The sequence below is a fragment of the Sus scrofa genome, chromosome 18 (genome assembly GCF_000003025.6).
Source record: "Sus scrofa isolate TJ Tabasco breed Duroc chromosome 18, Sscrofa11.1, whole genome shotgun sequence".
Lineage (NCBI taxonomy): Eukaryota > Metazoa > Chordata > Mammalia > Artiodactyla > Suidae > Sus > Sus scrofa.
In genome coordinates, this window is record NC_010460.4 from 42,263,043 (window position 1) to 42,284,828 (window position 21,786).

The 21,786-nt window shown below is 55.1% G+C and overlaps 1 protein-coding gene across 5 annotated transcripts in view; it reads left to right on the top strand.

The window, feature by feature from the left end:
* The window catches only part of CRHR2 (corticotropin releasing hormone receptor 2), a 44,703-nt gene that overhangs the window by 11,288 nt on the left and 11,629 nt on the right, over nucleotides 1-21,786 (top strand). For 2 of the 5 annotated variants that reach the window (XM_021078456.1, XM_021078459.1), the window contains exons 3-6: nucleotides 3,641-3,766; nucleotides 18,502-18,587; nucleotides 20,131-20,240; nucleotides 20,628-20,745. In XM_021078456.1, the coding sequence (XP_020934115.1) occupies nucleotides 3,641-3,766; nucleotides 18,502-18,587; nucleotides 20,131-20,240; nucleotides 20,628-20,745 (440 nt within the window). 5 annotated transcript variants of the gene reach the window in all.

Genomic DNA, 21,786 nt, shown 5'->3' on the forward strand with positions numbered 1-21,786 from the left:
TCGGGCAGGAAATGGAGCCCTCCCCCCGCCCGCCCCATTTCAGGAGGTCCCCAGCCTTTCCCTGGTCAGAGCTCTGTGCCCTCAGAGGCAATGCTGATTTATCAGCAGACCCACTGCCTTCTCCCTGCCCAGGGCTTGACATGGTCCTTCGCTTCCCCGTGGCCCCCGGCAGGTGACGGCCATCCTCCCGCCTCTGAGTCTTCTCCAACGCAAGGCTCCCCCCACCCCCCGCTTGACTTATAGCATCATTCGTCTGTTTAGAAATGGGAGCTAGAGATAAAATGTGGAAAAAATATTCTTCAAAATCAAAGAAGAAAATAAGTGCTCATTATCCCACCACCCAGGGATTTTTAAATGTTTATACCGCAGATGTTCATCAATGCATAGAGCCTCGTGTTTTTTCTGGGATGATCCTGTGTCCACAGTTTTGTAACCTGCTTTTTCCTCTTATAACTCAGAGTGAACATGTCCCCCTGTCATTAATTATTCAGCCACCGCGTCGCTGGGGAGGCTGCCTAGCAGCCGCTGTGGAGACGACATCATCCTTCATTATCCATGCCCCTGAGGCGGGAGGTACAGGTTGTTAGGATGCCCTTGGACTTCAGAAAGAGTTTCTCAGATGGATCCACTTGATAGGGATCACCTTTTAGGTGTCCACTGATTGAACAAATGCATATTAACTAACACAAAGTTCAGAAACGAGTAAAACCAAACAACCAGCTGTTTAGACACACCGCATGTGATAAAACCAAAAAAAAACCTAAGAGCAAAGGATGATAAATGCAACATGCAAAAGAATGCTCCCTCTGAGGAAGCCAGATATAGATAAATTTGTAAATGGTTGGTAATGATCCAGTTTTGGATTGGATGATAGATGCATCGTATGTGCCAGTACATACAAACTTCCATAAAAGTCTAAAATAAAATCAAGTTGGGATGTATATGGGCTAATGATGACAAGGAGTCATGAATCAAAGACCGTGATCAATTAAATTGTCTGCCCCTGAGGTCCAAATAAAGGAAAAACACACATAATCACAAGAGACTTCAAGCAGACATTAAATGGATTATGTGTTTTATTCATCGCAGAGGAAACTAATAGAGCATATATTTACTGTAAGTTGTAGGGATATTATTTTTTCAGACCATAGGCAACATAAGTGCCCAAATGGAATGGAGGATCCCTTGAAATAACTCTCCAATCCAACACACACACACACACACACACACACACACACACACACACACACACCAGGGCTGGTTAAATGGGAAAAGAGCCTTGGCTGAGAGACAGGACTGCTGCCCAGGCATTTGTTCTTTCAGTGGTGACTCGCTGAGCACAGGCCTGGCGCATTCTGATGGGAGCTGGGGACTGGTTAGTGAACACAACCAGCCCTGCCCTCCAGGAGTCACAGGCTGGTAGAAGAGACAGTAGAAAAACCAACAACCTTGATGTGACATAGACCAGGCCCAGCAGATAGATAGGCACCAAGAAAGGCCACCCATCCCAGATAAGAGAAAGGACACCTCCTTTCTAAGGGCTAAGCTGAACATTAGAAGGATGAATGGGAATCTGCCTAGGGTTGGGACTGGGTCTCAACTGAGCCTCGCCTGCTCCTGGCACTGCTATTATAGATACTAAGGGATCTCTGCCTCTGCAGCTGCCCAGAGCTGAGCCAAGGGCTCTGTCCATTCAAAGGCAGAGGACAGACCTGGCTAGCTTCTCTGCACCTTGTACCTGTCAATCAGCTGGCCCTGGAGAGATTCCTGTGCTTGGCCCTGGCCTCAGTGCTCTCTGGCTTTGCCTGGACAGTGACAGCAGCATTAACACGGAGGCTGGGGAGATTGGAGCACCCAAAGGCAGCCCAGCCTGCCTCTTCCCCTCTCCCTGCTCAGGTCTTAGTGCAGGCTCAGGGTGTCTTAGCCTTCCCCAGCAGCTTTGTTCCCAGAGGGGGCTGGCAAGGAGGGTGAGGACCAGCTCTCCTGGGGCCTCCAGCCCAGCTGGGACTGGGACCCAGCTTTCCCTGCCCTCTAAAGATAGAAACACACACACTCACACATGCATTCATCTTCCTCAGCCTTTGCATCTCCGAACTCGGAACTGGAGATTCTCTGGGCTGGGAGGGGTGTCCGAGAACATTTCACTGGTGGAGAAGCTGCCCCAGAAGAGGTGAGAATTGGGGGACATGCAGAGAGAGTACAGGCAGAGGCAGACCAGAACCCAGCCTGAGATGAGGTGAACTATACCCCAGCCCTTGTCTCCAGATTCCCCTGCTCAGCGGGCATGAGCAGCGACCCAGTGTTGGCATTTGGCAAATTATGGAACAGGCAGCTCTGAGGGGCCTGGACAAATTCTAGATAAAGGTTTTTAGCTCCTCCGCACTCGCTGTGGGGCCTGGTCTCCCCTACACACACACACACACACACACACACACACACACGAGAGTTCCAGATGGCCCTGCACAAGCCCTGAGGAAGAGGGGTTCTCACTTTATTCCCTCTGGAGCCCAGGGCAGTCAGACCTGAGTATTTGAAGTCCTCCAGGTAATTTCAGCCACTTTCTCTCCAAGCCGGAGACCTGACATCATCCCTGCCCCCTGGCTTCTGTTGGAAGCCACCCACCCACTCCTCTCTCCGGTCCCGCTTCACCAGGGCTGGTCTCCCAAATCCCTCTCCATCCCAGACCTGGCCCAGGTCTGCACTGTTCAGGCCGCTTGATCTCACTAGACTCTTCCGGTGGCCCAGTGCTTCCCTCGAAGCCCCTCCAATCCACTTCCTTCCCAGAGGCCACCGGAACTTTTCTAGAGGGCGGCTCTGCACGTGGACTCTCTGCTCCCCCTGCTCCCTCTTCCGTGACCTCACTCGGGGAGAAAAAACCCTCAGGCCTCCAGCCACCCAACTCTGGCTCGGTGGGCACCCAGTTCTGATTCCTCCGCGGGCGGGCGCGCTTCGCTGCCCTCTGCAGCCCTGGAACCTGCCATCCTCGGACAGGGCATTTGGCCACCCTAGGCCCACCCTCTCTATCCCCGCCGCCCTCCCCCAGCCCTTGGCGGAGCCTTCGAAGGCGCTCGGGACAGGCGGGTGGGCCGGGGGCGGAAGCTTCGGCCCCGCGGAGAGGAGCCACCCGGCCCCGCCCCCGATGCCGCCATTGGCCGCGACCGAGCGGGTGGACCCGCAGCTCCGTGCGCTCCGCATCTCCTCTCCGCCGAGGTCCAGACTTGGCAGCTTCGGGCGCAGCGCCCGGAGGCTGCCTGGCGGGTCGGGGCTGAGCTGGCAGGACCAGGACTCAGACCTCTCTCGACCTCTCACTCTCGAACCCAGCCCCCGGCTGCCAAGCCGAGCGCACACTCACACTCCCTCCGGGCGCGCGGCTCCGGGGCGCAATGGACGCGGCGCTGCTCCACAGCCTGCTGGAGGCCAACTGCAGCCTGGCTCTGGCCGAAGAGCTGCTCTTGGACGGTTGGGGGATGTCCCTGGACCCCGAGGGTAGGCAGGAGGCGAGCGGACCGGGGCGGCGCGGGTTCCTTCCCTGGCGCGCTGGGTGCGCCCAGGGCCCCGCGCTCCCGGCGCCCTACGTCCTGCGGCGCCCCACGCCCCCAGCACCCCCTCTGAGCCCCGCTCCGCGCTCTCCCGTCGCCAGGTCCCTACTTCTACTGCAACACGACCTTGGACCAGATCGGGACGTGCTGGCCCCGGAGCGCGGCCGGAGCCCTGGTGGAGAGGCCGTGCCCTGAGTACTTCAACGGCATCAAGTACAACACGACCCGTGAGTGCCCCCCGGACCCTCTGCCGCGGGCTCTACACCCACCTCCCAGGAGGGCGGTTTACAGAGCGGCAAGGGCTCCTGACCAAGCGTTGAAGACCGCCGAGGGCCATGGCACCTCATACCGCTGGCGTTAAAAAGACCCCTTAGAGTACCGGGGCGCTGTCTGCCCCTACCCCACTGTAGCTTCAGACCTCAGTAAGGCAGTCACTTGCCCACGATTCTCGTGCTCCATGCGCTGAGAGCCCAGGAAGGGAGAAGGAAATACTTTCTTTTGAAGATAAATCTCTCTCACACATTATATATTCTGGGGGCCTGAAGTTTCCCCATTGGGGCTTCTTTTGTTTAGCCAATTTCCCTCCCCCCTCACTTCCCCCGGGGCGGTTGGGAGGGGGCCACCTACACGGTCAGGGTGAGGGCAGCCATCAGGCTCTGCTAGGGAAGAAGAGAACTGGAGGCAGGAAAGGTGGGGTGCGTCTTGTGTTGGGAACGTATGCAAAGCATAGACATTTCTGGACCAGAGTGTGGCGTGCATCCTCTTTCCTACCCGGATGTCCCCGGACTGGCCCTCCGGGCTGTGAGTCAGGGGCAGGTGGGCAGCGTTACTCCTGCTACCCAGGTGATGCAAGGTGTCTGAATCAGGACCACCACCCCCCACCTCCCTGGGGGAACAGCCTGTGCCCTCCTTCCTCCAGGCAAATCACTGGCTGACTCGACAGTCTGGGGAGATGGCAGAAAAGGTTGCAGGTGGGGTTGTGCAGTGTGGGCTCTGGGAGTGGCACAGGCCTGAGAAATCCCTGTGGAAGGTCTGATGGGGGCCAAGTGGGAGTGTCTTGTGAGGCCGTGGGGAGCAGCAATCACTAGCCCACCCTGAATGGCCACTCATATCTCCAGCCCCACCCCACGAGCAAAGAGCCTTCTGAGACACTGGAGGGGGCACGGCACCTGTTTTTGTCTGAAGCCCCTCATCTTGGAAACTTGGTAGCAACCTCTCTCTGAATGTGTGTCTGAACAGTGGCACAGGTCCTCTACAAACACACACACACACACACACACACACACACACATACGCACAAGCCTGCCCAAGCTCAGGCCTTCACCCGGTGAGAAGGTTAGAGGGCTGGACGTCCTCATGGGCATCTGATGCTAAGGAGCATCCCCCTGTCCACACCCTGGAGGAGGAGCACTGTGGTGGGCCCAGAGGGCAGCTGTGCTCAGAGGAGTCCAAGGGCAGGGGTGCCTCTGATGCAAGGAGGTGGGAGAGGCAGCAGGGCTGCCAAGGAACATTTCTGTGTCGTCTGACTGTGCTTCCTATCCATGATTAAAACAGACCCCTGAGCGCAGGGGAGGTCCCAGCCCAGGAGATGCGCAAGCAGCAGGAATGGCTTCCGTGCCCCTTCCCAGTTCTGAGGTTATAAAACTGTATTTTTAGGATCTTGCGAGCGGGGTGGGATGGGACAGTGCAGGTCAGGGTCTCTGATTCAGTCTGAGCCTGGAGACTGATTGCTAAGTGAGGTGATGAGGCGCCACCACCCCACAGCCTGTGGACCTGAGGCAGCTCTGCTCTGCTTGCTACCCCAGCCTGAGCTGTCCCCTTGCTCCGCAGCCAGCCAGGAGCCCTGAGGGCATGGATGGCCTGGGTCTTTTCTTCCTAGCCAAGCTGAGCCCAGTATTCAATCCGTTTATCGAACAGCTACTATGTGCCAGCCACTGCATTGGCATTGAGGCCCTCACTCACAACTGCAACAGACGAAAGGTATAAATACAGAGTGATTAATGCCCTAGTGGGGAGTGCAAGGGGGCCGTGGAATTGGGGGAGGAAGGGGGAAGCGGGGTGGGGAAGACCGACAGGAGGTGCCAGGGACACCAGACCCCCACTCCCCTCATGTCAAATGAGAAGCTGAAGAAAGGTCAGGGAGCCCCCGAGGTTGACCAGTGCAGTGCCAGTTGGCCCCCCTCTTAGTGATGAACAGTTTTCTTGATTTGGACTAATGCGCTGCCGCCCTCTGACTGCTGGGGAATGGGAGACAGTGGGAGACGGTGGGAGACGATGGGAGACGGTGGGAGCAGGAGCAGTGTGGCCACTAACCCGCAGGCCAGCCCCAGCCGCGCTGGGAAGAGCAGAGGCAGCTAATGGCAATGGCAATGCGTGATTGATTTCTCTCCTCCCCTGCCTCCCAGCCACTGCTTCCTCCTGCTCTGTTTGCCTTTCCAGTGGAATCTTTCCTGTGGAAAGAGGGACACAGGAAGGAAAAGAGCTCCTAGGAGAAGCCCAGGGGAAGAGGAGGAAAGATCCCAGCTCCTTTTCTGCCCACTTTGGCTGTGCTGCAGCCAGACCCCCATGGAAGCTCATGCTTTAGAAGGTGGGCATGCTAGAGGAGGATGGCAGCTTAAGCATCAGACCTTGTGAACTTTTAGTCCACTGAGCCGAGCAGAGAGAATCGGCCACAAAGCCCCCAAGAGTGGGTGATTGTCCAGGTGCCAGTTACCAGAAGAGCTTTGTAGCATGATCCCCTCGTTCCTGCCTTCTCAAAGCCCCCTGGGATAGGTACTGCTCTTATGCCCGTGCTGCAGATGAGGAAACTGAGGCTCAGAGACACGAGGGAACATTTCAAGGTGATCATCAGCTCCCACGCACCAGTGTGGGCAGGGGATCCAGAGCTCTCATACTTACCGCCAGGCAGCACTACCTCTGTGAGAGAGAGTTTGTGAGTAGGACTCAGAGGAAAAGAAAAAGACTCCTCCCTTCACCCTGCAGGACCAGGGAGGGCTTAGCCCTCTGAGCTGGACTTCTGGGGACAGGTGGGGTCTTAGCAGGTGACATGTAGTAGGTTTGGGAGAAGAGCTGGATCTGCTTTGCGCCTGAGGACTGGCCAGTGTTGTGTGGAGCACAGGAAGTAGGAGCAAGAAGCAGATGAACCAGATGGGTGGATATGGGGGCGGGGGGATGGCACAGGGCATTGCAGAGGGCTTCACCTTTGGTGTGTGTGGGGGAGCTCGGGGGACCTCATGAGCGGAGGAGCTCAGCTTTGGGGTCCAGAGTCTCTGGAGGCAAGAGGAGGGATCAAAAGGCTACTGTAACTGACCCAGGTCAAGTGGAGGCTGTGGGAGCAGAGAGGATGCAGTTGGCTGGATGGTGAAAGCCCAGCAGAGCGCATGGGGCTGGAGACAAGGTGTCAGGAATCCCTGTGTGCTTCCTAACAGCTACAGTTTAGGGAGGCCGGGAGGCCGGGTCAGCGCTGTTATTCTTGCCCAGAGACTATTTCCAGATGCAGCGAAGATGGCCAAGGGAAGAGACTTGGCCAAGGTCACATGTGCTAGTCCATGAGAGAACCAAGTTGTATCCATGTGTCTGAGTCCCTTCCAGGGGTCTTCCTACCGCCTACACCGCTGCTTCAGTGGCCTAGTTTCTGAGTTCTGGACTGTCGTTTGACCTTGTTAATTCATTAATCCTTACACTCACCTGATGACAGAGTCATAATATTTTATCCTCATGTTACACATGGGGAAACTGAGGCGCAGAGCAGTTAAGCAGCTTTCTCAAAGTCACACAGCTTGAAACAGAATAAGGATTGAACACAGGCTCTGCTGCCTCTCAAAAGCAGTTCTGCGCTGCGGGGTTAAAAAGAGAAGGAATTTGTCGATAGGATGTCGGGGAGCTTATGGAATTACTAGGTGGGTGGAGAACTGAATATGGGGTCCCCAGGCAAGCACTCAGGGCAGAGCTGGCCCTGCAGAAACTCTTACTCTCCCTGAGTGGACCTGACAGCTCCATGAGCCCTGGCCACCAGAAAGACCACAGCTCTGCTGTCACCACTGCCGTGGGTTCTTAAGCTTGGTTCCCAGGAAGCTTCCCCATCTCCACTGTGTGGGCCCAGAGCTCACTGATTCCCTCAGGGCAGTGCATCGGATGGGGTGGGGGGAGTGGAGCTTTGGGCCCCCAGCTCCAGGAAGGTGGGGGCCTGGCATTTCAGCTCTGTGGCAGTAGGTGTCCTCTGCTTCCCCCAGGTTGTCCCTGAGCCCACAGGGGAAGCAACTTCAAATCATGCCCCCCCCCAGCATTATCATAATGTCCATACGCAGTAGAACCCAGGGCTAGTCCCACCCACTTCCTGGGCCTCAGTTGCCCTGTCGGTTGGGAGAGGGGAAGGCGATTAGCAGCAGTGGCTGGTTTGGCCAGAGGTGGGCGCTGTGTTCCATGTTCCTCCCACCTCTCGCGATTCGGCGCCTCTGCCCATCTTTCTGTGTGCGACGCTCTCTGTCGCTCTCTGTCTCCGTGGCTTTGTCTCTGTTGCTATTTTTGTGTGATTCTGTCTCTGTCTCTGGGAGTATTTTCTTTCTGTCTCTTTCTGTGTATATGTCTCTGCGACTCTCTCTCTCTTGTTTTCTGTGTCGCTCTCTCTCCCTCCCTCCATCCATCTTCCCTCTCCACCGTCTCTCTCCTCCCATCCCTCATCCTATCTGCCCACCCTGGACTTTCCCTGTCCCCATGGTCCTCGAGGCTGCAAAGGAGGGTCCTGCTGCCTCGTGGACAAGGGCATCTTCCCCCTGCAGAATCACTGAGCCCGGCTCGGCTCAGCCTCGGCTCCTTGGCCTCAGGCTCCCACCAGGTCCTGCTGCGAATGGCGGGCCAGCTGTGGTTGCAACATCTGCCAGGACAGGAGAAGAGACATCCCATGAACCCTACCCATGGGGAGGACTGGGGTCCCGCTTCCCAGAACCCCACTCTAAAGACGTGCTGAAGCCCTGGTTGTGTTAAAATGGAAACACGTGAACAAGGAGGTTGCCAGCCGCAGGGTCTGCTTGTTTGTGCTGAGGAGACGGGGGGTGGCGAGAAAGGCTGAGCCCAGGCCACCCCAAAACCAGGTTCACACAAACCAACCATCAGCGATGGGAAAGAGGGGCTGGTGGACACCGGAGCACTCCCGGAAGGTTTCCTGGCTGGGGTAGGAGTGGGTCTTGAAGGGGTTTTTAAAATTTTAATTCAATTTAATTTTTTATAGTTGATTTGTAATGTTCTGTCAATTTCCGCGGCACAGCAACGTGACCCAGTCACACATCTACATCCATTCTTTTTCTCACGGTATCCTCCATCCTGTTCCATCGCAAGTGATTAGATACAGTCCCCTGTGCTAGACAGCAGGCTCTCATGGCTTTTGAAGGTCTTAAAGCTGTGGGGACATCACATTTGCCAAGGGCAGGCTTGGTGCTAACATGGAGCCTCAGAGAGGGTCCCAGATAGAAAGCAGAGGAATAGAAGCGGGGGCTCCAGAAACTCAGGTTGGTGGGCGCAGTCTCCAGGGAGACCCAACCACACCCTGAGGCCTGAGGCTGAAGGGTCAGAAGTTACCAGTGCGTGAGAACTGTCCCCTGCTGGGAGAGAGGGGAAGTGGGACAGATGTGCCATGGCCAGGTCTGGCTGAGGGAGCCAGGAGGAGAGACAGCAGAAAAGGATGGCCCCCTGGTCACCCAGACACCTCACTGCTTCCCAGCTGCGGGGCTGTTGGTGCTCAGTCCACCCTCCCCTCTCAGCCCTGCTGCTTAAGGCTGGGAAATGACCGGTCCAGAGAGAAAGGCACTTGCCTGGGGTCCCACTGAGAGCCAGGGCCCGGAATGAGCTCGGGGAGCTCATGACCCATGCTCTAGCATTTTCTACCTCTGCAGGTGTGGGGCCTGGACAGCTGAGAAGTGTAACAGTGGGGTTTCAGCTGTCCCTCTGCCTAAGGACCTTTCATCTCAGAGAAGACCAGAGGTGCAGCCACCCCCTGACTGTGTCCCCTCCCCAGGAATCCTCCAGCCACTTAAGGCCCTTTCTCTGACCAGGCTCACCTCTTATTGGGTTTGTGAGTGTGTTGCCCTCTCTCCACTAACAAGCTCTTCCAAGAGGCATAAGACTCAAGCCCAACTTCTAGGAGCTTCTGTTCTAGAGAGGGAGACAGATTCTTAAAGACAACTTTGTTTGTTTGTGTTTTAGGGCCGCACCCACAGCATGTGGAAGTTTCCGGGCTAGGGGTGGAATCAGAGCTGTGGCTGCTGACCTACACCACAGGCACTGCAACACCAGATCCAAGCCATGTCTGGGACCTACACTGAAGCTCATGGCAACACTGGATCCTTAACCAACTGAGCAAGGCCAGGGATCGAACCTGCGTCCTCATGGATACTAGTCAGTTTCATTACCACTGAGGCACAACAGGAACTCCCAAAAGAGAACTTTTTGATATATGCTCTTCATTGAAATAGCACAACCCAGGCTGCAGGAGTACGTGGGAGATGGTTGATTACAAAAGAGGGGAGAGGGAGGCAAGCTGGGAAGACTTCATGGAGGAGGTGCTGTGGAACAGGGCCTTGGAAAATTGGGCCAGTGATGTGTCGGGTGGAAGGGAGCGTGGGAACAGAGGTGGGGAGGCGAGGTGGGTAGAGGGAACAGAGGCCAGGTTATGGAGACCTTGAATGCCAGATCATAGGCCTCAATTCTGTTAGCATTAGAGCCCCCATTGCTAGTCCATAGCATCATGAGAAAGGACTAGAATACTCTGGAAGGATGCTGCTTGATGTTTTAAATCTGAATCCAGATTGACTGGGAACGCTGACCTTGTCCCTGTCCTCCCCTCCCTCCTGCTCATGAAGTCAGAGGCTGCAGCATCCTTCTTTGCCCACTTCTGCCTACAGCCCTGGCAATACCAGCAGGCCCTGGCACCTCCACAGCAAAGCGCCACCCCCTCTCTGTGACTCTCAGAGACCACCCCAAAGGGCCGCACATGCAGTTCACCCACCTCAAAGCAGGTGCTCTAGAGTCTGGCCGGGATTTCCTTTTACTGTATCCGCAGAGGTGGGGCTTGGGGTGCGTAAGAGCAAGAGGAGCCCAGATCCAGCTTCACCTGAGCCCATCTAAGTCCTGGCTGTGCTGTGACTCCCTGAGTAATGGGCAGGCCCACCCCATCCAAGCCGAGGTTTCCTTATCTGTGTACTGACCGCATGGGCCCCTGTCATGGCTGGGAGACAACGCTGCCTCGGCTCCCCATGCACAGCTGGGCTATTTTCAACAAGGCAGGTAGAGGGTGGTCTGGGGTCTGAGTAGTCACATCCTGGGATCGTGTCCTTGAGGGTCCCACTCACGCCAAGGAAGGCTTTCCTCATTCTGGGGTGCCGTGGCCTTCTGTCACCCCTGAGAGGCACTGCACTTCTAGGGTCTCTGGGTGATGTCTTAGGAGGCAGCAGCCTGTCTATACTTAGAGGGTCTGATCCCCAAAAGCCTCTGGAGAGAAGCAGCCCCGTGGGCCCTGGAGAGCCCTGTGTTCACAGGAGGATATAGGATTCTGCCAGCCAGAGATGTCTTCAGACCTCCCCCCCGCCACTGCCATCAGGTCGTAGAATCTAGGGAAGCCAGTTCTAATTCTGTGTGTCTCGCTTCTGGTCAGGTTCTTCTCCTCTTTGGGCTTCAGTCTCTCTGTGGGAGGTGGGCAGTGAGCTGGATGAGTCCTCGTGGCCCCCTTCCCCTGACGTCCTCTGCTCCACAGCAGCCTCTGCGCCGGGGTCCTTCTCTCCTCCCTCTGCAGGCAGCGTCATGGTGACGAGCGTTGCTAGGGATGACCGGAAGGAGGAAGCCCTGCCAACAGAGGCCGGAGCAGGGGGCAGCCTCCTCCTCCCACTTGCCCCTTCCTGGGGGAGGCCAGGGCTCTCACCCCATCACACCTCTTCCCTTTTTCCTGGGCCCAGCGTGGTCTCCACTGAACCGCTTTGTGCCTCCTGACTCAGCTTCCTCACTGTCTGCCGTTAGTGTAGACATTTACCTGCCATGCCTACTCAAGGATGGAAGCGTATCGTGGCTGAAAAGCCCTTGGGAAACAGGGAGCGGAAGGCTTTGGGACATCCAGAGTGGACAGTGGGGCCTGGAGAGCAGTGTCCACGCAACACTGAAGAAATGGGAAGGAAGTTCCCTTCTCTCGTCCCAGATGTCACAAGCAGATGGCCCTGGGGAGGCCCTTCCCAACCGGATGACTGGGTTGATGATGGCAGATTCCCTGTCTCTCAGCCCAGCAGACTGGTTTCGCACTTGAGTGGTTGGTTCTGAGCTTGGGTGAGCGCCACCAGCTGCCCCCACCTCCACCCCCACGAGGGAGCTGTAATCCCATCTGGATCAGGACAGGAACCCTCAAGCTGGGCCCCAGAGCACACCCGCCTAGTTAGCTGCAGCAGCACCAGAGCCATGCAGGAATGTTAACTCAGGGAGACACACCTTGTTTGGGAAGCTCAGGAAAACAGTGCTGTTGGCACGATGGCTGGGCTATGTTTTCTTAAATGGTCTTTTAATTGGAGGTGAAAAGAAATTTGTCCTGTCCACTGCCTGGTCCAGGTCGTAGATTTTTCCCACAAAGGGTAAGAAAAGTGACCTAAGGTGAAGGTCAGAGCTTTCCAGCAGGGCCCCAAGCCAGACGAGAAGGAGATGGCTGGGTCTGGAGTGGTCCAGCTCCAGGGAGAGGCAGTGAGGGGCCTGAGCCGGGATATGGGGCCCCTCAGGCATTTTCCGATCTGGGGGTCCGGACCCTAAGTGGCTAGGACACAGCAGGGGTGACACAACTGTCTTCTGGAACACAGGGTAGCTGGAGAGCCTCTCCCTTCTAGAAACTCTGACTCCAGGGTCTCCCATGAGAAAGTGTCCCGGGGAGAGAGAACTAGTTCTGCCTCTTCATTGCTGGTGACCCTGGGCACACCTCTCCCTCCTCGGGATTCTTTAAACCAAATGAGGGAAAAGTTGCCTCCCCCTCTTTTGTTTCTCTTTTTAAGGCCACACCTGCAGCATCTGGACGTTCTCAGGCGGGAGTGGAATCTGAGCTGCAGCTGCCAACCGATGCCACAGCCACAGCAACAGCCAGATCTGAGCCGTATCTGCAACCTGTGCTGCAGCTCGTGGCAAGCTGAGCAAGGCCAGGGATTGAATCCGCATCCTCACAGAGATGTCAGGTCCTTAACCTGCTGAGGAGCTCCAGTTGCCTCCCCCTTTTAAGTTCCCAAGGAGATTCCTGCTGCCTCAGCTTCCAATGCCCTTCTTGCCTGGAATCTAGAGGATGCTAGATGTGCTACTTCAGACCGACGCCCCCACCCCATGACGTGATGGACTTACCATGTCAGCAGTTCTGGCAGTGGGGCTCAGCCTACCTGCAGCATGAGCGTGAGACTCGAGATGCCTCCTGCATGTGGTTCTGTTTTGCATTTGCCATGCCGCATGGCAGAGGCTGGGCATCCGAGGGGACAGACCGTCCTCTTGGCTCACTCGGAGCCTCTCATTCTCAATTGGAGTTCCCCAGTCACCTCAACAACTGCACCACCTTGGTCCATCCTGAGCTCCTGTGTGCTCAGCTGTGGGTAGCCTTTAAGAAAGGACCAGAGGAGAGGGTGACCTGAGCCTTGCCCAACCTCCTCCCACCCCCCGCAGATAGCTGGGAAAGCACGACTCAGAAGAAATCAGTGAGAGAACCTTCCCGACCCAGCATGAGCTAAGCTAGCTGAGCCCTCCAGGGGCTGGAGCCATCCTGGAGGCACCTGGAGGAACTAGGACTGAAGCTGGGCCTTGAAGAGGGGTGTGGATTAGTTTGACCTTCTTGGGCTGGGCCCACAGCCTTGGGCAGGTTGTGGGGGCGGGGGTGTTTGATCTTGGGAGCTTCCCAAGGTCCCCACCTGCATTTGTGGTGGGAAGTGGGGAGTGCGATTGTTCTGCTGTCCATGGTACCGAAAGCTTCAGGGACCTCATTCCTTCAGGAACTACTGCTTCTGGCCCTTCCCATCTCCTGCCAGCGTCTTCCCACCCTCACTTCTTGTCACTTTCTTTCCAGACATCCGTGACCCCGTTGTTGTCCCTCCACCACAGCCCCACTCATCCCCTACCTCTTGTGCTCTCTCCTTCCTAACTCCCACCAAGAGTGGTCCCTCGTGGTCCACATCTGCCATGTGTCACCACTTTGACTATCAGGGATAGACATGCTGACCTAGGGAGTGCTTAAAAGTGATGTATAGATGTTTGGGGTTGTCACAATGGCTTGAGGGTACTACTGGCATTTAGTGGATTGAAAAGACCCTGCAACAAATACTTGACCCACCTGAGATGCCAATAGCATCAATGAGAAGCAGTTTACATTACTTTTTCTGAGTGGGGAAAACTGAAGCCAAGAGGGACAGGATTGAACCAAAGTCACTTAATCAGCCAGAGACAAAACTAAGGCTAGAATGTAGGCTTGCCTCTCCTCCCAGCCAGGCTCCAGAAACTCATATCAAAGTGTGAGCCTCTGAAATGGGGAGCCCATTGTAATGGGGCTTCCAGCAGACCAGCACCACTCTGGGGGCAGAGTCCTGGCACACTGCAGGGGCCAGGCTTCCCAGAGCACAGAGCCCTGGAAGAGAAGACCTTGCCTGCATCTTCCAGACCCCGCTGCCCCTGGCAGGCTAGACTGCACACCACCGGCATCGATCTTCAGCAGGGGCACCTGCGTTGCTGTGGTAACAGGCACCCACCCCACAATTCTGCCCTGACCACCTGCCCTCAGACTTGCTGTGCCCATCTTCCTGTGGTTTCCAGGAGGTGGGGGGGGACTCTTACTGTCTTGTCCAAGGCTGTGCATGAGGGCTCCATGTCCTCATTAGCCAGCTCCCTAGAAGCGCTATGAACATCTGTCTTCCAGTCCCCTGGTACCCAGTGTCTGTAGCCAGAGCCTCCTTCCCAGGCATTGCCCCCTCTTGCCACTACATCCCACATCTCAGACCCTGCTTTCCAAGGTTTCAGCAAGCCTGAGCCAATTTGATTCAGCCCACGTGTACTCGATGGCTCACTCCTGGGCGGTGGGGAAGCTGTTGACTCCAATATGGTTTCTGCCTACTTGTCTGCCCCCCTGGGAGCTCAAGTTCAGTAGCAAAGAAAAGAAGGATCAATTCCAAAGAGATGAAGCCCATAGTGAATTATGGCATATGCTTTAAAAGAGATTTTTCTTTTTCAAACTTAGGGAGTACAATTGTGGATTGTGAAGTAAATGTGGTGGGTCGTGACTAGCATTTGTACATAAAGTAAATATAGTTCATTAGAAAAGAACAGAAAGAAAAATAGTAGCGCTGTGGTCAAGATGAATGTCACTTTGTGCAATGATTCAGTAATATGAGAGGGGTGTGGGTACTGGATGTGATATGAGATGGATGTGTTGCTGTGGTTCAAGAGCAATAGCATGTGAAGGCCTATGTCTCGAGAGATGGGAAGATGCAGAGGAGGTATTTAGAGGGAAAAAGAAGAGCTAGCTCAATACTTTTGGGGTTAGGGAAGCCCCCAGGAGGAGGTGGCATTTGAGCCGAAGGTTGAAAGATCGGTAGGAGTTTGTCAGTGGGTCGTGGTGAAAGTGAGCAGTGTGTTTCAAGGCGTGGTTCCACATGGAGCCGTGTGTGTGCCAGGCCTGCTAGTGCCACTGTCGTCTGCCATGTGGAGTGATGGAGATGGGTCAGGACAGTGCGACTGGGGCCCAAGTATCGAGAGCCTTGAAAAGCATACCAAGAATGTTGGACCTTATTCCCAAGAGCAATAAGAAGCTGCTGATGGCTTTGAATCAGAAATCAACATAATCTCTCTGGCAATGGAGTAGAGGATAGAGAGTCAATGGGAGCAAGAGATGAAGCAGGGAGGCAAGATGGAGTCTGTTGTGCCAGTCCAGGCAAGATGACCGGAGAGGGGGTGGAGGTGTGGGCAGGAGCCAGGGTGGACTTCAGAAAAAGAAAGAGGGGGCAAAATCCACAGAGCTTGGTACCCCAAGGGCTTGATGTAAGGGACCAGAAGGGTCCCAGATCTGCAGCATCTCTATCCTGACCCCTTCCTGTCCACAAGCCCACCCAGTGGTCAGCACCACCACAAGATATCATACTTGGGAAATGCGTGCTCTGAGGCCCTGTCCTCAGGGAGCCCCGCACTGATCAGAGAGGCCAGACTCACACACCTGAACAACTCAGGTCAGGTCACGAGCAAGGGCTGGGGTGTGGGGTGTGGGGTGTGGGGCTCAGGCTGTCAGGACTGAAGGGGATGGCAGGGTGGGGCATTGGAGGAGGCTCAGGAGTAAGGTAGGAGTAATCAAAGAGGCCTTCCTGGAGGAAGGAGCTTAGCACCGAACTTCAGGAAAGCTGGATAAGATCTGTGAACTCATCCACAGAAGATAAATTTTTCTGCCCTTTGAACCAGAGCCAGGATCAGGGTCTGTCTCACCTCACACAGGCCTGTTGAGAGGGACTCCAAACCCCTGTCAGGGAGGGATTATTCATTTTACAAAAGCACCCCCCCACCAAGATGCCTTTTCATGTGTCCTTTCGGTTCACCTTGTATTCTGTCCTTTAGTTCCATAGCATCACTGACCCTACGCATCACATTCTCCTAACAGACAGCCTTTCTAGAAGTTCCCTGATGGCTCCGCAGGTTAAGGAGCCCATGTCACTGCTCAGCTCACTGCTATGGCCTGGGTTCTGTCCCTGGCCCAGGAACTTCTGCATGTTACAGGCAGAGCCAAAGGGGACGGGGGTGGGGCTGGGGGGGGGAGCATACAACCTTTCCATAGGAAAACAGCCCTGGAGAGGAAGAAAACCCACAAGGGGAATTAAGTGCCATGGTCGGAGGCAAGAAGCTGTTGTCCACACCCTGGAGTCAGAGTCCTCGTCAGACTGGCATTGGCCTGACTGACTCACACCCGGCTCAGCGTGGCCCGCCAGAGGACACCTGACAGGCCCAGAAGGCAGGAATAGGCTGGTAACAATCCCAAATACGAAAAATCCACGACCTCAGCGCACCAAATTAAAAAGCAATTAGGCTAATAGAATCCCCCCCACTGTTTCTGCTCTTCGGCAAGTGCTCTTTAATAATCCCTGGCTTTTAACTCACTGTCAGCACAACGGAAGTGGATTTTTTAAGTAACTCAATTATTTCAGAACTCATTGCTTTTAGAAACAATCAAAGTCCCCCCTCCAGCTCCGTGACTCTGTGCTTTGTGAACTATCTATTTTAATTAGCTTTATGTTGTGATTCTAACATAAGCCCCAAAGAAAAATCCACAAACAACTGCCCATTAGCCAGAGAGCAGAACCCTGGTACAAATCACCGCTGAACAATAGATCATTTAGAATTTGTAAGTAGGAGGGGGAGGGAAGGTACATACACGACCAAATGCTGAGCAGTGGCTGGCAAAGGGCTTTGGAGTTATCCGGAGCAAGGGGCTCCTCCTACCTGAAGGCGATGGTGGCTTACCTGGAGAGGGTGGCTTAAGGAGCTAGGCCTTGATAGTCAAACTTGGATTTAAAGAAAGTATAAGCATTCTTTGAACTTCTTACATCCCCCTTCAATAAAACCCGTGATTTTTGGAGTCCCTGTTGTGGTGCAGCAGAAACGAATTCAACAAGTATCCAAGAGGACGTGAGTTCAACCCCTGGCCTCACTAAGTGCGTTAAGAATCTGGCATTGCCATGAGCTGTGGTGTAGGTCACAGACACAGCTCAGATCCCACATCGCTGTGGCTGTGGTGTAGGCCAGCAGCTACAGCTCTGATTCGACCCCTAGCCTGGGAATTTCCGTATGCTGCACCTGCAGCCCTAAAAAGCAAAAACAAAAAACAAAAAATATACGCTTTTGTACATTAGACACTGATGCTCTGAAATGTCTTTTTCCATGTCACATTCCAACTTTAACACAGAGGCAGGTTCCCAGCATTAAGAGATCCCATAGTGGTCTTCTAGGCAGCCACAGCTCAAGGTCAGCAGCACTGCCCTGTTTCCCCAAATTGTGGTCCTTCCTGTGTACCACTGCCCCCTAGCCGAGGGGTTAAGAACACAAACCCTGAAGCCAGAATCTCTGGGCTTGAATCTTCTCATCTTTACATCCTTGGCAAGTGGCTTAATCTCCTTGGGCCTCAGTTTCCTCATCTATGTAAAGGGTTAATATTGGTCGTGGCTCAGCAGAAATGAATCTGACTGGCATCCATGAGGATGTAGGTTCAATCCCTGTCCTTGCTCAGTGGGTTAAGGATCTGGTGTTGCTGTGAGCTGTCGTGTAGGTTGCAGACGCGGCTCGGATCCCCCGTTACTGTGGCTCTGGCGTAGGCTGGCGGCTACAGCTCCGATTGGACCCCTAGCCTGGGAATCTCCATATGCCGCGGGAGTGGCCCAAAGAAACAGCAAAAAGAAAAAAAAAAAAAAAAAGACCAAAAAGGGGGGGGGTTAATATTGTACCTACTCCTTAGGATTGCCATGAGGGTTGAATAGGCAGATGTAAACAAAGCAGTTGGAAGAGGACCTGGAATGCGGCAAACACATGCTATGTAAACGGTGGCTATTATGTAAATGCAAGTGCTGATGCTGGTGGGGAAAGTATGGATCTGTGAGCATAAAATGATTACGAGAAGGATGGCAGTGATTCAGCTCACTGAAAGCGGTGCATCTTCAGCCGTGAGTGGGGGCTCACGATGGGCTCTGGTTTTGAACAAAATAAAGAAAGTGTACAAAAGGCTAGTCAAAGATCGTATCAAACATGGGCTTAATCACGCCTTTTAGCTGCCCGGGGTGATAAGCCCTCTGTGCAATTTCACATTCATGACTTTCACTTGCCCCTTCAGACGTGCGTTCAAGTTCCCATCCTAGAGGGGCTGAGACGTACAGACCTTATCCTGTGGGCGCCAGGGAGTGTTCTTGAGGAGGGGAGTGACCCGCCTCTTGGCGCTTGGCATCTTTCATAGGCAATGCCTACCGAGAATGCTTGGAGAATGGGACGTGGGCCTCACGCATCAACTACTCCCAGTGCGAGCCCATTTTGGATGATAAGGTGAGTGGTCTCCACCTGCCCGGCCCCTGGTCCTGGTACAGGAAGAGGGACTCAGATCAGAGGATCCCCAAGGGAACAGAACCAGTCCTGGTGTCATCTGCTCCTTCTTCTTGCACCTCTTGTCCCTGCCCCCACGTCCTGCCTGCGCTCAGTGATACTGATGGGGTGGAGGTGGGGAACAGGGAGCCCCGCCTTGGAGAGAGCTCGGCCAGTGGAGGACACGGGCAAGGTGGCCCATGATGCAAGAAGAGAATGACCGTGTAACCAGTGTCCCAATGTCTAACAAGGCTGTGTGACATCCTTCCTTGTCTGGGCCTGTTTCCCAGTCTGACATTCTGATTCTATGACTCCACATGGAAACTAGTGCCACCCCCAGTAGGACAATCCCCACAGGAAGCTGGATCCCACTCAGATCTCCCCAGAGTCCCCCCCCCCACGCCCCCTGCTCTGGAACTGGAGTCCACATTGCCTGCAGCTCCGGCTTACTCCTCGTTGAAGTGACACCTCATTCCTGACCCCAAACGGTACGTCCCACCTCCATCTCCCTCCTCAGTGGCCCATTACAGGCCCCCAGTGGGGCTGGAACTTGTCCCCCAAAGAAGCCCAAGTTCAGAGGAAAAATATTTGTCTATCTTTAGAAAGGGATTCTAGGAAATGTGAGCCACAGGGGGTCTGCAGTGAGGGTTGAGTAGCAAGTGGAACAGATCATAGTGGAGAGAAGACCCCCCTCCAGCCCTCTTCCCCCACCTCCTCATCTCATCGCTGCTCTGAGCAGCGGCAAAACCAACACGGGGTGGGGTTGGGGGTAGTCTGCGCCCCCACAGGAAGGAGTGCTTCATCACTGCCTCTGCTTAGCATTGCTGGAGTGTGGTGACAATAAGAAGCAGACTAGAGTGCTTTCATGGTGCAATGGGTTAAAGATCTGGCGGTGTCACTGCAGCAGCCTGGGTCTCTGATGCAGTACGAGTTCCATCCCTGGCCCAGGAACTTCCACATGCTGCAGGAGCAGCCCCCCAAAAGACATTTAATATTGGTCTTAAAATTGTTCTTAAAATCTCCGCAGATAAAACACCACCTCATTGCCACACCCACGGGGCAGACCTGCCACAGGTCACTGCTTCTGAGACTGTAGGTTAGCTGTGTGGTACAGATGTCAAAACTGAGTCCCAGAGATAGAAATCAGTGTACCTTTCATCGCTCAGCCCACTAGGTGTGAGCTGAGACAAAGCACGGGTGTAGCAACTCCCATTCCAGAATCAAAAATAAAATAGGATCTACATACCCACACCTCTGGCAGAGGTCAGAATACCTGGTGTCCAGATCTGCCCCGAAATTGCACGTGGGAAGGCCTGGCCACAGCCGCTGAGACCGAGAGCCACAGGCTGACAGGAGAGAGCTCTGGGAGCCAGGCGTAGTCATGACACTTGCAGCCTCTTCTGCCCCCGAGGTCGGGACACACGGGGCAGCCGTTGCTAGAGTGCCTGGTCCCACCCTTCACATGCCACAAGCCTCCATCTGCCCGAGTGTCTGTCTGTGTCTCCAGCAGAGGAAGTACGACTTGCACTACCGCATAGCCCTCGTTGTCAACTACCTGGGCCACTGCGTGTCTGTGGCAGCCCTCGTGGCCGCCTTCCTGCTTTTCCTGGCCCTGCGGTGAGTTCATCCCACCCTGCTTTTTCCCTGGCCTCACCCGTAGCATCCCCTTCACCTCACCCAGACATTCTCACCTCCACACCAGGGGCCCTGGAGCCAGTGGACAGAGGGGGTTTGGGTGGGGGGAGCCTGGGCACTGACCCCTGGCAGGCTTGCAGGAGGCAGAAGGGTAACTGACTGGTTCTGGGAGACCCAACTGTGGCCACCAAGATTGGGAATTTGGCTCCTGGTACAGCCCTACCTTCGCCCCAGGCTGGGTTTCTCCCTGGCCTCATGGTGGGACACCCATGGCCCCTGACCCCAACTGGCCCCTGACCCTTGCCCCAGCTGAGCTCTGACCCCAGGTGCAGCCTGTGCCAGCTGACCCCTGACCTGGGCCTCCCGCAGGAGCATCCGCTGTCTGCGGAACGTGATTCACTGGAACCTCATCGCCACCTTTATCCTGCGAAATGTCCTGTGGTTCCTGCTGCAGCTCATTGACCATGAAGTGCATGAGAGCAACGAGGTCCTGGGTGGAGGTTTGGGGCTGGGGCTGGGGGGCTCTGGGCTCTGGCCGGGGGGTCCCTCCCTTGCCGAGTCCCCAGGTGCAGACCTGCATCTGAGCTCCCCCCACCCAATCAGTGTCCCTCCTGAGCCAGGGATGGGGAAATGGGGTCCCGGCCAGGGTCTTGGGAGCAGCACCAACCTGACACCAGACTTTGGTTTATCCTATTCCCCTCCCCATCATGTGAATTCAGCCCCTCCCAAAGATCCCTTAGGGAAAAGGAGGCTAAAATTAATCTCTGTTAAGCTTTATCTCACTTAATTTCAATGAGAGGCCCTATAGGGACTCCCCCCCTCCGCCCGCCTTATTATACAGACATGGAAGCTGAGGCTGAGAGAGGTTAAGTGATGCTATCATGATGCCCTCTGCATCTAGGCCAGCAGGATCTTGAGCTGGCCACCCCAGATTCATGTCAACTGCTGTTGCACTATGTCTAAGTCATCAAACCAGAGCCTAGAATGGGGCCATGTACAGAGCTCTTTGGCCCAATATTAGCTACTGCTCAATACATTGTCTTTGGATGGCTGAACAGGAGCGCATGCCCAGCCTGGTTTGACCCTGAACTTGGCTCAACATTGAGCCCTGCCTAGCACCAGTGGAACTCAATCCAGTTTGACGTGCCCTGCCACCCAGTGTTGGCTTGTACTGATAAGGCATCATTAATGTGTCGAAAAGGCAGGGTTGGGAGGAGGGGATCTTTCAGGACTCAGCACAGCAGGACCGTCTCGGAAGAGAGGAGAGGGACCGCCACATGGGGCCCAAGATCAGGGCTGGGACTGTGGGGGGACGCTGTGGAGGCTGTGATCAGCTCGGCTGATAGATTATCTGACAACCAAGGCAGTCAGGGCGGAACAGAGAGGGGCTGAGATGTCCACGGGGGCCGTCAGCTCCCCATCACTGGGCTTCTCTGGCCACCTACCTTTCCCCACGTCCCAAGCTCAGCTCTGAGGGTGTCCTGGGCATGAGGCCCTGGGAAAGATGGCCAAGCAGAGTTTCTCAAGA